This window comes from Mustela nigripes, chromosome 1, assembly GCF_022355385.1.
Source record: "Mustela nigripes isolate SB6536 chromosome 1, MUSNIG.SB6536, whole genome shotgun sequence".
Classification (NCBI taxonomy): Eukaryota; Metazoa; Chordata; class Mammalia; order Carnivora; family Mustelidae; genus Mustela; species Mustela nigripes.
This window is the reverse complement of record NC_081557.1, coordinates 9,568,091-9,582,689: the sequence shown is the minus strand read 5'-3', so window position 1 is coordinate 9,582,689 and position 14,599 is coordinate 9,568,091. Positions and strand designations below refer to the sequence as shown.

At 53.6% G+C, this 14,599-nt stretch overlaps 3 protein-coding genes across 8 annotated transcripts in view; 2 read left to right on the top strand and 1 right to left on the bottom strand.

The window, feature by feature from the left end:
- The window catches only part of MYRF (myelin regulatory factor), a 32,577-nt gene extending 28,847 nt beyond the window's left edge, over positions 1 to 3,730 (top strand). For all 6 annotated transcript variants that reach the window (XM_059404362.1, XM_059404353.1, XM_059404343.1 and 3 more), the window contains 2 exons: positions 837 to 911; positions 1,115 to 3,730. In XM_059404362.1, coding sequence (XP_059260345.1) covers positions 837 to 911; positions 1,115 to 1,195 — 156 coding nt within the window. In that variant the 3' untranslated portion in view covers positions 1,196 to 3,730. The remainder of the gene's footprint in view (positions 1 to 836; positions 912 to 1,114) is intronic.
- Positions 3,731 to 4,317: 587 nt separating this feature from the next.
- Positions 4,318 to 7,469, bottom strand: TMEM258 (transmembrane protein 258). The gene is made up of 4 exons (XM_059404312.1): positions 7,364 to 7,469; positions 5,747 to 5,856; positions 5,028 to 5,164; positions 4,318 to 4,427 (listed from the first exon to the last, which is right to left on the bottom strand). Exons 1-3 carry the CDS (start codon positions 7,364 to 7,366, stop codon positions 5,038 to 5,040), a joined length of 240 nt encoding a protein of 79 aa, XP_059260295.1. The 5' UTR covers positions 7,367 to 7,469; the 3' UTR covers positions 4,318 to 4,427; positions 5,028 to 5,037.
- Positions 7,470 to 7,555: 86 nt separating this feature from the next.
- Positions 7,556 to 12,402, top strand: FEN1 (flap structure-specific endonuclease 1). The gene is made up of 2 exons (XM_059404303.1): positions 7,556 to 7,814; positions 10,513 to 12,402. The coding sequence occupies exon 2, from the start codon at positions 10,534 to 10,536 to the stop codon at positions 11,674 to 11,676; it is 1,143 nt and encodes a 380-aa protein (XP_059260286.1). The 5' UTR covers positions 7,556 to 7,814; positions 10,513 to 10,533; the 3' UTR covers positions 11,677 to 12,402.
- The last annotated feature ends 2,197 nt before the right edge of the window (positions 12,403 to 14,599 follow it).

Sequence of the window (14,599 nt, the reverse complement as noted above, 5' to 3'; positions counted from 1 at the left end):
GCTCCTCACTGGCCACATGACCCCCATGGGACCCAAAGTTGTGATTCTCCGCGCAAGTGAAGGGAATGTCTCCTCACCAGTTTATGTTGGTTCAACGAAAATGTGTTGGGGTCCCTCTGTCCCAGGCCCTGTGCTGGGCCCAGCTTCGGGGACACCGCGGGAGGCAGGGGTGGACCCAGGCCTTGTCTTGGAAGAATGCACTCCCTAGCTGGGGAGAAAAGATGTGCAGAAAGTAACCTGAGGAGAGGCTGGGGGCGGGGGTGGTGGCAGCGGTGAGAGCGTCCCAAGAGTCCCAAGAGGCGCAGGCAGCCGCTGAAAGGGGGGGGGCGAGCCCAGCCAGCCGCTCACACCATGTGCAGCTCAAGCCCAAGTCCATGTATGAGGAGGCCACGTCAAAGTCTCAGCTGGAACATAGGCAAGCCTCAGCTCCCCTGCAAGGGAGAGCACGACAGCGCAGGGACCGGTGTGTCAGTCCCCACTCTGCCACCAGTGCTTGTGATTTCAAGCAATAGCTCAGCGTCCTCATCTGTACGCGGCGTCACCTTCTTGGGTTGGAAATACTTTGACCGGCCTGGAGTACAGCGGGGAGGGGAGGCAGCAAGAGATGAGGCAGGGCTGCTGTGTACCTGTGGGTGCCCCTCAAAAAGTCTGCATAAAGGGGGGCTGCCTCCGCTCCCCAGAGCAGAACGTGCTCCCTCCCCTCTCTCTTCCCAGCTCTGACTCCAGCCTCCCTAACACTTGCCTTGGCGCCCAGGGCTGCAGTGACCATGCTCAGGGCTGCTGGTCGGGATAGGGCCCCGGGGCTGTCTTCACCTCTCCCTCTCTCCTCTCTCCAGGGCACCTCCCACCAGTGGCCAGTAACGATCCTGTCTTTCCGAGAATTCACCTACCACTTCCGGGTGGCACTGCTGGTGAGTACAGGCATGCCCTCTGCCCCCAGAGGTCCGGGCTCCTGCATCTCAAGAGTGGGGCTCGGGAAAAGGACATGAGGATTCCCGGAGCACATGGCAAGACTTGGGGTGTGGTGACAGGTGATATGGCGGGGGGCAGGGGAGTGCTTCCTGCCCCGCGCCCCCAGAGCCACCTCACCTGTTCCTGCTGCCCTCTCACCCAGGGTCAGGCCAACTGCAGCGCGGAGGCCCCGGTCCGGCCAGCCACAGACTACTACTTCCATTTCTACCGCCTGTGTGACTGAGCTGCCTTCCCCGAGGCGGCACCACAGCCGGGCCAGGGCCCCGTGCGCCCCTTCCACACTGGACGCGGCTGCGTTACCCAGGAGCCTGCCACCTGCCCAGCTCTCTGCTGTTCACTGGCACATCCCCTGGAGAGACTGATCTGGGTTTGGCCTTCCCCATGACTGGGGAAACTGGAAGTCCTCACACTGGAGTTGCTGTTCCTGCTGGTCGCCCCTCACGCGCTGCATGGGGAGCCAGAGAGACTCCTGGGGCCAGGACAGGACCGGTCTGTCTGTGTCTGTCCAGCTCCGGTGGTTGGAGGACTGGCTGCAGGGGCCTTGGAGGCAAGGGTAAGCCTGTGACTGTCCAGAGCCTACCCGCCTACTCTCCCCTCTTGAGACTGTGAGCTGCCCCTCTTCTGGAGGGGGGACCTGCTGCCTTTAACTTGGCCGGAGCCTGAAAAGACTTGGCTGGATCCGTGAGTCTGTGGAGAATATATAGCTCTTACCCTCGAAGCTGCTCCCTGGGGGGTGGCAAAGTGGTGGACTTTTTGGGGTTTGACTGTTACGCTGGACTTGGGACTTTGAAGCTTTAAGTGTGGCCCAGGAGGTCTCTTCTCCCTGGGAGCACTGGCTCCCGAGAGCTCCCAGGGCAACTGAAGCCAGCCCTGGATGGGCCGGAAAGACTGACCATGTGCCTTACGTATACTTAGTGCCTGGCTGAACCAGTGCGGGGGGCCAGGGGGCCCGGTTAGCCTTGGACCCTTGAACCTGGAGTATCCTGGAAGGGAAGTTCCCCGTGAGCCTCCCTCGCCCCCAATGAGTGTTGCAGCCCCACAGCCTGGGCTCCCAGGAGCTTCCAGAGCTTATAGTCACAGCTGGGACCCATCATTATCTCGGAGCAGAGGAGCAGGAATCCCTGCAAGGCAGCAGGCTGGTCTTGGCTGGTACGTGGGGTCAGATGGCGTTTGCTGTTATTGATGAAGTCATTACTAAGATGCACTTAAGCCGGGGCAGGAGTGGAAGGCTGGAGAAGGCAAGGCTGGAGAAGTACCGAGCTCTCGGGAGACACTTCGCCAGAGAGGCCCTGGCTCTGGTCCGTCCCAGGGAGGCTTCAGACACCCATCCTGCTCCCGACCACCCCGACTCTGGCTTCTCCCTCCTCTCTTGTCTGCTGGCGACCTTGTCTCCCTAGATCAAGGGCTCCCATGTTGGGCTCAACGAGCCCACGGCTGGCAGGAGACTCCCATCTCCGCCCTCACCCCCTGGAGGTGGAGCAGTGGGCTTGTGTTGGCCGAAGTCTTAACTCAAGTGCTAATGTTACAGGAACCGTCCTTAGTGGGAGCCTGGAGCGTTCTGAGGTCAAAGCCAGGCTCACGGAAGGAGTGTGGGAAGCATTTAGCCACATCTACGCAGGTTCAGTAAGGGGAACAGGAATCGCCGTCCCTGCCCCGCGGTATTCTGCCACCTCTTTGGGAACCAGGCCTTACCCCTCTCCGACCTCTCCTTCTCAGCTCTGAATGGGAGACCTTTCTGTGGGGAGTGGAAATCTTTGAGAAGCCTGTGAGGCACAGGCCCCCTTCGGCCACGGGTCTCAAAGCACTTATCCTCAGGGGAATTGGGGGATAGGGACACCCCACCTCCCAGCTCCCTCCCCAGTGTGGCTCCGCTCCCTCATTTTGACATAGGAACTGCATGGCTCCCCACACCATGCAGGGGGCCGGACCTTACTTAGGACTACTCTGTTCTCTAACCTCCCCAACCCCCGCACTGGGTGGTGGGGGGTGACCCTCCTAAATGCCTTAAAACTGGTGAGCCCCACCCTTTGTAATAGGATTCTGGGGCTTCCTTAATGAGGGTGCCTGTCTGTGGACTGTGGCCCCTCAGTCCTTAACTGGAAAGTGACCCTCCACTGCCCCCTGGAGCCCTTCTGGACACAGCATAGCCCCAATCTGGTTAGCAGCTGGCTGTTTCCATGCCTGAGGAGGGATCCTCAGTGCGAGGATTGGGGCCAAGCCGGGGCTCCAAGCTGCTTGGGAGGTGGCGGCGGGGCAGGGGGGTCAACCTTGGACCAAAGTTGCCTTAAGCCCATGAAGGTAAAAGGGCTTCAGGGAAGGGGAGTGGGTCACCTGCTGGAGGCTGACAGCTGCCCGGCTGGCACTGTTAAGTGGGAGTCTTGGCTCCCTTCCCTATGTGGGGTCCGGCAGCCAACCCTCCCTTCCTCTCTCCCTTCTGGCATTTATTCCTGTAGCCACTGGGCTAATCTCCCCCAAGCTTCAAGCTGTACATAGGGCCTCTCAATGCACGAGTCTCTCTGCCCGTATCGTATCCTCTCCCTCCACGAAGGCCTGCATGTGCATAGAGCGCCCCTCCCTCCCGGTTAACCCCCAGCCCCTGTCCCTGAGTGCTGACTCCTCTATTTATCATGTACCAACTCTGACTCTGCAGTGGGCAGAAGGAAGCAGCCCTGGGCCTGCTTTCTTCCTGCTCCTGTTCTTTTCTTCCGAAGTAAATATACGTATATAAATAAATGTAAAAATATGGCTTTGTATCTGACCTTGCCTCCCCATCTCTTCTTGGGACTGTTGTGGTAGGAGACGGAGTCATCTGTGGGCTCAGACCAGCTGGACTCTCTGGGGCTCCTGGGCCAGACGGATGCCTTGTATCCCATTATCCTTCTTAGCTTCATGCTAGGCTTGGGAATAGGACTCAGCAGCCCCCTCCCCTAGCCACATCCCATGGACCTACTGCTGCCCCACCCGGGTTAAAGGAGCCATCCTAGGGTAAAACAACTCTGGGGACAAGCTGAGCCTTGGGAAGGTCCCCAGCACAGAGAAGAGTCACAATATTCAGAGGATGAGATTGGCTCAGGGTAGACTTGATTGGTGCCAGTTCCCAGAGAAGTCTGCTCTAAAAACAGCAGAAAGGCCTGGCCTCTTCCTATCCACGGAGCTTTAAATTCCACGGACAGACACCCCTTGCATACCCGCCTCACCCCTCAGAGACAGAGAAAGCAGGGATTCCCAGCAGCAGGAACCAACTGAAAGGCAGAAGAAAAACAGGAAGGGGTGGGACCGGGGAAGTCACCTGAGGCCTGGCACCACTCCACTGCCCTCCCACCTCTGCGGAAGGGGCACCAGACGGGGCGGTCACACATCTGCCTTTATTGGGAGCAGTGGATGGGACACTTTCAGCAACAGTAAAAAAATTAATTTACAAAAGCAGGAATGCAGTGAAGCCGCCTGGCTGGAACCTGAAAGAGGAGAAGAAGGTATCAACATGAGACCGATGACCTTTCTTTCCACCTCCTCTTCTCACTGGGCCCTGTGCTCCTGGGGCAAGGGCTGACGGGCCCACTGCTCCGAAGCTTGGGCCACCAAAGCCGATTCTCGGTGACCTATTCGGTGGATTATCTGCAGCAAGGGTTTTGGGTTTTTTTTTTTTTTAAATCACTTAGTCAAGATTTATTTTAATGACTGAAAACATTCAAACTGACCACAATGGCACTCCTTGCAGCCAGATTCTGACCCCCTTTAATCCATTCCCAAGCAGCCTCACCAGATCAGCGGTGTATGACATACAAGGAGGCAAATGTCTCACAGGGGAAGACTGCGCCCACAGCCCTACACAGTATATCCCAAAGCCCGATCAAGGCCCTGGGCAGTGTGCAGAACTTAGAATCACAACACAGGGCACAGATCCTCATTTGGGACAGGGAAAGAGGCACACATGCCTGGTATCCCTCTCCACTCTGCAGTCTGTCACCATTAACCAAAGTGTTGCACAGGCCTGAAGACCCCGCTAATGGGGATGTGGGAAACTTCTCTAGTGCCCACCCTGTCACAGCTCTTACCCTTGGGAGCTCATACGTAGATGCCAACCCAGAGCAGCAGGAAGAGGACTCCAAAACCCATGAAGAGCGAGGCCACCAAGGAGATGAGGAGCTCTTTGTAGATATCCCGAGTGTATTTGGTGGAGGTAACCTCATAACTGGCAGGGTGATTAAGGAGAACCAAAGGGATGGACTGGGTAGGACAGGAAGCCTGGCCAGTGCAGCGCCAGGAAAAAGGTACACAGTGAGCCTTCCAGAAGGCTTGCCTGGCTCAGGGTAGCCAGGAAGTGGGGCCTGAGTGCTGACCTGACTCTGTTGCTTCATACCAGCCCTCAACCAGCCATGAAGAAAATCAGGCCCAGAGGGGTTAGGTCACTTGCCCCAGGTCACACAGCTAGTGGACAGTGGAACTGACACTAGTCTGCAGATCTCTTGCCGCCTGAGCATTCCCTTCTTTTGCCACTTTTCCAACTTCAGATCCCCTATCCCCAACCTCCAGCCCAGCCAGGTCTTCTGTTCACTTTCCTGGAAATCTGAAGAGCAAAGTAAGCTCCCCTGAACTTGGGAAATAAGGCCAGCACCTGACCTTGGACATCAACAGCTTTTCTCCAACCTTCTTACTTTCCCCCTATTCCCACACCAGAGCAAAACCGGCAGCGTGCATGTACCCAGCACAGTTTCTCCCTCAGTTTCCCCACATTGCTAGTTCTGGCCTCACTGGCTGCTCAGTAAAAGGATACACGAAGAACCAGGCCGTAAAGAACATGCCAATGGCCAACAGCACCACGGTCAGATGAGGGAAGACAGCAGGGTTCACTGGGCTGGTGTATCTGCTCATGGCCTCGAGCTCCTAGGGGACGGCATGAGATCAGAGCTATCAAAGAATCCCAGGACTTCAATCTGGGGGGGGGGGGGGGGAGTATGAGGTCATCAAGGAGCCTCCTCCTTCTAGGACTGTTAAAGGTCTGTTCCTGCCTGGGAAATATAGAAATCCTCCAGACCCAACATCAAGCAATTCCATTTGGAAATGATATCAATGGTATCTTCAACTAAAGGTGGAACTTTTGCTTTTTCAATATGAGAGAGGAATGGCAGCTCAGAGTCAGAGGCTGACATAGAAGGTGACTGATTGGCTATCCATCGGTGGTCCCTAACATTTTTTGAGACCACTGATGACTATGAAAAAAATGTGTTAAAGTATGGACCCTCACCCGGGGTAAACCACAAGCAAGAAAAAGTTTGCCTGTAATTTCAGAAACTCTATGGACCCATGTCTGTAGACACCAAGCTCAGAATTCTGCTGTAATTCAGAGCCTGGGCTGGGACCCAATCTCAACTTCTACACCTGTATTCTTCCCACTACGCTATTAATGGAATCTCAGGCTCTACTAGGAAAGACTTCAGTTAATAATCTGGCTCTACTGAATAACGCGAGTCTCAGTAAAACAGTTATAATAACACCACTCACAGAGTTGGTGTATGATTTAAGAAAGATGACAAACGTCAAAGCAACTAGCTCACTTCTTGGCATAGAGTAGTCGTTCAAAAAGTGTTTGTTTCCTTCCCAGGCTTACAGGGAAGATTATGAGGTAATGCTTGGGAAGGAGGGCTGTAAACGGTAAAGTTCTGTACAAATGTTGACTTCCATTGTCACTCCCCAGCCAACGCTCCTAATGTCCAGAACATAACAACTCTAGAGAAATAAACTGACCCCATTGTTCTAGGAGACACTGGAATTCAATTCAGTAAACATTTATGGGCTCCCTCCCCCCCAAAATGATAAAGACAATCGCTGCCATTCATTGGGCTTCCAATTGCAGGCCCTGTGTTTGGCACTGGGAATACAAAGATGAATAGACATCATCCCAGAGCTAGAGGCACGTCAGATGGTGGTCACTAGGAGGCGTGGCAGATAACAAAGAAGTCCATGACATGCGGCAAGAGGTCTGTACGGAGGCTGTGGGAGCTCCCAGGAGAGAGCGGACAAATCGGCCGTCCACCACCAAGAAGGTTGAACATCTGCCCTGGGCCTCGTAGGATGAGTAGGAGTTCAACAGGAGGAAGAAGTTTCCACATAGAGATAACAGCTTAATCACAGGCGACAGAGATAAAAGCTCAAGGTATTAACAATGCACCTCACACGCCTCACCCCTTAAACGTCAAGAGATCAAAACCTCAGCCTAACGAATCCCAGGCAAGGGGCTTCCCTTCCCGCCCCTGAGCCCAAGCCGGAGGATACAGGAGCCTCCGGCTGTCTGGATCTCGGGCGTCTGAGGCCTTCGCGAGAGAAACCGAGTGTGGAACGGGCCCCAAGGGGTCCTCACAGCCCCGTCCAGAACGCCCCTCAACCCCCTCACCATCTTGCCAGGCACGGGGTCATCCGCCGCTCCGCCACCGGAATAACACGTCGGCAGGGGCAGGCGCACTGTCCTGCGGAAGAGGAAGTGCCTCCCCCGCGAGTGGCATTGTGGGATTTGTAGGCCTGTGGGTTAGGGCGTAGAGGGGGCTACGGCCTGTGGGCGCCCGCTGTGGAGCTGGGGCAAGGGTACCCCCCGAGCCGCTGAGAGGGTTCGCTCTCCCCGGCGGGACTGTTTGGCCCAAGGGAAACTGGCCGAGGGGGTCGGGCCCGACCTCACACTTCCCAGGAGGCTGTGCGCGGCGGCGGTCACGTGACGGGAGCGCGGGCTTTGGAAGACGGCGGAGCGCGACAGGATCCGCGGCGGAGCTGAGGAGGGTGCGGGGCTGAGCCGCGTCCTGGGCAGCACGCGACCCAGCGCTACTGTCGAGGCCTCGCGCTCCAAAGGCCAGGTGAGACCCCGTGGGAAGCGTGTCCGAGGGCGGCGGGGTCCCCCTCACTCTGGGTGTTGGGGCGGGGGCCGGGGGGCCGTCTGCCGCGCGCGGGGCGGAGGCCAGAGCGCGGGCTCGCCACCTTCCCGCTCTGCGACTCGGACGGGTCGCCTAACCTCCCTTCATGTGTGGAAGGCGGGAGATAGCTTGCACTCTATGGGGCCGTTGGGTATTTTGACCAAGATCCTGGATGAGAAACATTTTGGAGACTTCACTGGTTTAGACCCCTTTCCCGCCTGCCGCTGTTGGGGGCTGCGGGGGGCTGGCCGGCCGGCAGGCACGGAGCCCTCGGTAAGCCTTCTAGCAAAGCAGCCGGCCTGAGGCGGGACCCGACGGTCGAGTGGCTTCTGCGGGAGGCACGGTTCCGGGCACCCGTGGATGGCAGGAGCCCGAGGATGGCGGGAGGAGGGCACGGCTGAGCAGCAGTGAGAAAGGGCAGGGCTTCTCCCGGACTGTGAAGGTAGGTTGAGAAGCAGAGCACGGAGGATCTTGACACCAGGTTGAGTGTTAGGACTTAAGTAGAAGCGGGGATTGTAGCTTTATGATGCTTTAGAAAAAATCCTGAAAAGTGGGAGCAGCGAAAAGGTCTGGTGTCATCTTTCTCGGAGTGTTGGACGCATGCCACCGGTGGACACACGATGGCTTTATTTATTTATTAAGATTTTATTTATTTATTTGAGAGAGAGAGAGAGCACGAGAGGGGAGAGGGTCCGAGGGAGATACAGACTCCCTGCTCAGCAGGGAGTCTGCTGCAGGGGCTTGGGGGGCTCTGTCCGGGGACTCTGGGATCATGACCTGAGCTGAAGGCATTCGTTTAACCAACTGAGCCACTCAGGTGCCCCACACGATGACTTTAAATGGCATCCAAAAAACCCTTTTTAGCAGTCACACATTTGACACTTAAAATATAACTGATATGACACAGGCATTACTGCTTAAGAGGAGTTCTCTTTTTCAACTTACCTTCGTTTTTAAAGCAATGACGTCCCTTTAAAGAAAATATTATGTGGATGAAAGTACAGGTTTCAGATGGGAGTGGCGAAAAAAATCTGTGAGGGTGGTTTGGGTCTGACCGAAGTTCGGGAAGCACTGCCCTAGGAAATACTTGTAAAGGGGCCTGAACCACAGAAGTGCCACGTGGGAATAAGCAGCTCCAGCTTGCCAGCTTCCTAGATCCGGACCGAGGGTCAGGTAGGAGCCATGGAGTTCACGCTTCAGACTTAGTGGTGGGGAGAAAATACAAAGGGAAAGAGTTAAAATTTCTGGCAACATCGTGGTAGGAGTAGAAACCAGGTGCAGTGCTGAGGGGACACTGAAGGGAGACTTGAGCCGTAATGTTACGTGTGAGAAAGCCACGTAACTCTTGTTCATGTATGTTCTTTGCCAGTCCCCCTTAGGGCTGCTGTATCAGTCAGGATTCTCCAGAGAAACAATAAGGTATAGGATATGGACAAATGTAAGGAGATTTATTTTAAGGAATTGACTCAGGTGATTGTAGAGGTTGGCAAGGTTGAAAAGGATCGGGCTGGCACCTCATGCAGGAGTTGATGGTGCAGTCCTCAGGCAGAATTTCTTTTTCTTTTCTTTTTTTTTTTTTTAAGATTTTATTTATTTATTTATTTATATATTTTTAAAGATTTTATTTATTTATTTGACAGAGAGAGATCACAAGTAGGCAGAGAGGCAGGCAGAGAGAGAGGAGGAAGCAGGTTCCCTGCTGAGCAGAGAGCCCGATGCGGGGCTCGATCCGAGGACCCTGGGATCATGATCTGAGCGGAAGGCAGAGGCTTTAACCCACTGAGCCACCCAGGTGCCCCTCAGGCAGAATTTCTTTGGGAAACGTTATTGCTGCCAAGGCCTTAACGGCGGATTGAATGAGGCCCACCCATGCGACGGAGGATAATCTTCTTTGCTTAAAGTTAACTGATGATGTCACAAAATTATCTTCACAACAACACCTGGATTGGTGTTAGAGTAAATAACTGGGCGCTGCAGCCTAGCCAAGTGGGCACATAAAACTAACGGGCACCACTGCTAAGAGGCGGGGAGCCAGAGGAATGGGTTGGGGGTGTTCAGTGACTGGCATAAAGGTACAGAGGAGGAATGTATGAGTTGTCAGTGAATTGGCAAGAAGATAGATAACTTCTGTTATTTGGCCACTGTGCACATTCAGCTTTGTATTATGGTTGCTTTTGTACTTGTGTCATCTCTGTTTAGCCAGTATTTGCTTGTCCTTTAGGGCTTGGTTCTGTCATTATGGTCCCTGGGTTCCTCAGGCCAGGGTAGGCACTGTCCTCCGGACTCGTGGGGTCCTCGATGCCCACACCAGTGCTGCGTGCGAGCCCTGTTGCTGCCTTATCCGTGAAACCTTAAGTCCCTCAACACCAGCAGCATCTTATTCCTCTTAACACCCAGTTTTTTCCTCCGATACCCAGGAAGCCTTACTATTAATTGAGTGGCCTCACTTGCTAGAGGGTAAGTTTTCTTTGCTAATGGCAACCTTACCTCGTTCATCTTCTCATCTTCTGCGGTTCCATGTTGGCGTCGTCCTTGTTGTGCTCAGTTTGTTCGGTGGACACGAAGTTGGTGAGATACAGCAGCTTGATCCTTTGCATCCTTTAAATTCCTCCTCTTCTCACTTTACGCCTTTCTTTTTCAGCTGTCCCTCCTCTATATTGCTATGGGAATTCAAGGCCTGGCCAAACTGATTGCTGATGTGGCCCCCGGTGCCATCCGGGAGAATGACATCAAGAGCTACTTTGGCCGCAAGGTGGCTATTGATGCCTCTATGAGCATTTATCAGTTCCTGATTGCTGTTCGCCAGGGTGGGGACGTGCTGCAGAATGAGGAGGGTGAGACTACCAGCCACCTGATGGGCATGTTCTACCGCACCATCCGCATGATGGAGAACGGCATCAAGCCCGTGTATGTCTTCGACGGCAAGCCGCCGCAGCTCAAGTCAGGTGAGCTGGCCAAACGCAGCGAGCGGCGGGCGGAGGCGGAGAAGCAGCTGCAGCAGGCTCAGGCCGCGGGGGCCGAGGAGGAGGTGGAAAAGTTTACTAAGAGGCTGGTAAAGGTCACCAAGCAGCACAATGACGAGTGCAAGCACCTGCTGAGCCTCATGGGCGTCCCGTACCTTGATGCGCCCAGTGAGGCCGAGGCCAGCTGTGCCGCCCTCGTGAAGGCTGGCAAAGTCTACGCCGCGGCCACCGAGGACATGGATTGCCTGACCTTTGGCAGCCCCGTGCTAATGCGGCACCTGACTGCCAGCGAGGCCAAGAAGCTGCCCATCCAGGAATTCCACCTGAGCCGGATTCTGCAGGAGCTGGGCCTGAGCCAGGAGCAGTTTGTAGATCTGTGCATCCTGCTGGGCAGCGACTACTGCGAGAGCATCCGGGGCATCGGGCCCAGGCGGGCCGTGGGCCTCATCCAGAAGCACAAGAGCATCGAGGAGATTGTGCGGCAGCTTGACCCCAGCAAGTACCCGGTGCCGGAAAACTGGCTCCACAAGGAGGCCCAGCAGCTCTTCCTGGAGCCCGAGGTGCTTGACCCAGAGTCTGTGGAGTTGAAGTGGAGCGAGCCAAACGAAGAGGAGCTCGTCAAATTCATGTGTGGCGAAAAGCAGTTCTCTGAGGAGCGAATCCGCAGTGGCGTCCGGCGGCTGAGCAAGAGCCGCCAAGGCAGCACCCAGGGTCGCCTGGATGATTTCTTCAAGGTGACTGGCTCTCTCTCTTCAGCTAAGCGCAAGGAGCCAGAGCCCAAGGGATCTGCTAAGAAGAAGGCAAAGACTGGGGCAGCAGGGAAGCTCAAAAGGGGAAAATAAATGTGTTTCCCCTTCTAGCGCCTTGACCCCAGAATGTCTGCCTTGTCGTATCCTCGGGAGCTAGCGCTAGAGAGACCGCTGGGGGCGGGGAGGGGATTGCATTGCTTCTCTAGCTCTAGGCGTCTCAGTAGTGCTTTTCCCTTTTGTACTTGATCTGATGACAGGAACGCCACAGAGCGACTTTGTTTTCTTCTTTTTTAGCTCAGGAGAGTGTGTCCCGCTCAAAACAGCTCTCAGGCAATCTAAGGGACACTGAATCTATTGTTCATGAAGAGGGAGTGGGAGATAAACCATAGAGACAGCCGACTGGACAAAAGTGATTTCCTGGCTGGCCACCTGGTGGCTGACAGGAGTGGGTGGTGGCACCAGACTGCGCTCATCTCTGGTTCAGCCTTGACCCACCCTGTGGGACAGTCATCAGGAAGACTGAGCCTTAAGTTGGGGAGAGCTGTGGAGAACTAAGAAGGCAGGGAGAGCTGGAGTCCCTGGAGTTGGCAAGAAGGGTCCGATTACTGTGTGTCCTGGGGTGGGGGCAGAAACTTGAACTTGCTATGTAACTTGAGTCTTCACAGTGGTTATTTAGAGGCACAAGATGGCGAAATTCTAATGTCCTCTCTGAGGCAGTCAGCAGAGTTGAGACTTCGGGATAAGATGCTATTTTCATGTGCTGTATTTGTTTTTGTTTTAAAGATACGAGAAAAGAGTCAATAAAATTATAAAATCAAACCAGAATGTCATGTTCTCTGACAACGTTTGAAAACATCTCAAGTGTCCCCAGGCTTCAGGCAGTATAATGTTCTTTTAGCGCTGAAGAGAACACTCCGGAAGTACGGTTACAAGAGGTTTGAGAGTGGCCACAAGGTGGCGCCACACCCCACAGAATGGCTAAGGCAGCTTTGGCCGTGTACTTAGGCCATTTGAGAAAGGCCTAGTTTAACTTAACCAGGAAAGAAATTTGAATAAATTGAATGGATTTCTAGTTTCCCACCTACTGTGTGAGAGAAAGGAGCACCTTTGAGAAAGCCTCACAGTTTTGATCAGCTACTTCACAGCATCTAAGCATTTTCCTTACCAGTTTATAAATTGTGAAAAAACTACACTTCAGAGATTACTTTTGTGTTTCTTTTGTTGACATCAAATTCAGGTTGCTGTTTCCCATGGAGATGGAATGTTTTAACAGTTTTATAATCCTGATAAAACTTGGTGGGGAAGTTTCTAATTTTTTAGCATTCCTGTCACTACCATTTGAAGTTAACAGGCACACTTACGCAATCTGAAATTTAAACTGCCAATAGTCTAACAGATTAAGCAGGTAGAAGACTAAAGACTGGTGGTCTTCAAAATTTCTTACGGGGCAACGTATTTTTCGAGTGCAATCTTCCGTGGAACCTCAGGATATGAGCTTTTCTAGTTGAAGTAGGAGTGGGACCTAGTCTCCCCAGCAGTACTCTTATAACTAGGTGACTCCCAAACCACTGGTGTAGACAGAAAGTTCTATTCTGAGGGCAGGGATCTTGGTTTTGGTTACTGCTGTATCCATCGTTGGATGGAATGGGTTTTCTGACTGGACCAAGCCACGCAGCTTTTGGGAGCACCACGTAGTCTAAGTCTGTGGTAATGATGATGGGGCCCAGGGGCGGATAAACTTTCTTAGGGAGTGAGTGATGGCCTCAGTGTTGTAGCTTTAGTTAAGGGCTTGTATCCTGTGGTAGTCAGACATGTAGAGTGGTATTCCTTTCTTCTTTCTCAGTTTTTTTAAGATTTTTATTTATTGGAGAGAGAGAGAAGGAGCACAATCAGGGGAAACTGTAGCAGCAGAGGGAGAAGCAGGCCCCCCACTGAGCAGGGAGCTGGATGTGGGACTCCATCATGACAGGAGTCGAAGGCAGACGCTTAACAGACTGAGCCACCCAAGTGCCCCATGGTGTTTTCTTTTTAAAAAGATTTATTTCAGGGCACCTGGGTGGCTCAGTTGGTTAAGTGACTGCCTTTGGCTCAGGTCATGATGCCAGAGTCCCAGGATCGAGTCCTGCACTGGGCTCCCATTCCAGCTCCACGGGGAGTCTGCTTCTCCCTCTGAGTTTCTCTCCTCTCATGCTGTCTCTCAAATAAATAAAATCTGTTTTAAAAAAGATTTATTTCAGACAGCACATGTGTGCATGACCAGGGTAGAGGAGGGCCAGAGGGAGAAGCAGACTGTTCACTGAGCAGGGAGGTTGATGGGGGGTGGGGGTTGATCCCAGGACTCAGTGATCATGACCTGAGCCAAAGACAGATGTTTAACCAGCCGAACCACCCAGATGCCCCTCCTCCTGTTTTTTCAAGTTGAGTTGTCTGGTCTTTTCTAGTTGATTAACTACTGCACACTGCAGGCAAGACTAGTTCTGCAAATTTTTACCTAGCATGTTCTAATGCTCTTGCTCAAAGGGAGCTGTCCTAGCAAGACTGAGGTTAAAAAGGCATTGTAGGGGCACCTGGGTGGCTCAGTGGGTTAAGCCACTGCCTTCGGCTCGGGTCATGATCTCAGGGTCCTGGGATCGAGTCCCGTATCGGGCTCTCTGCTCAGCGGGGAGCCTGCTTCCCTCTCTCTCTCTCTCTCTCTCTGCCTGCCTCTCCATCTGCTTGTGATATCTCTGTCAAATAAATAAATAAAATCTTAAAAAAAAAAAAAAAAAGGCATTGTAGTCCAGCTCTGAAGCACTGCACCTGCAGAGAAAGATTCAGGCAAAACAAGAGACTTTTAGGGACCCTCTGTATTGAGACTAGAAACAAGGGCAAAAGGGTGAGGGGGTTGTCTCATGAAAGGAGACACATGTGCCCCTGACTAGTGTTTGTGGAGAGTGAGCACTTGAACATAGGGGGGTCCTGAGAAGGGGCTGGCTTGCTATCTCCTTGCCATGGTCTACCTGTGCCTTGGTGTCCC

Bases quoted from the DNA above. Each gene is read 5' to 3' on its own strand.
- TMEM258 (XM_059404312.1), bottom strand. The intron at 5,165-5,746 runs GTATCCTTTTAC...TCACCCTGCCAG, and splicing joins TTTACGGCCTGGTTCTTCGT to TTATGAGGTTACCTCCACCA.
- FEN1 (XM_059404303.1), top strand. From the start codon at position 10,534: ATGGGAATTCAAGGCCTGGCCAAACTGATTGCTGATGTGGCCCCCGGT.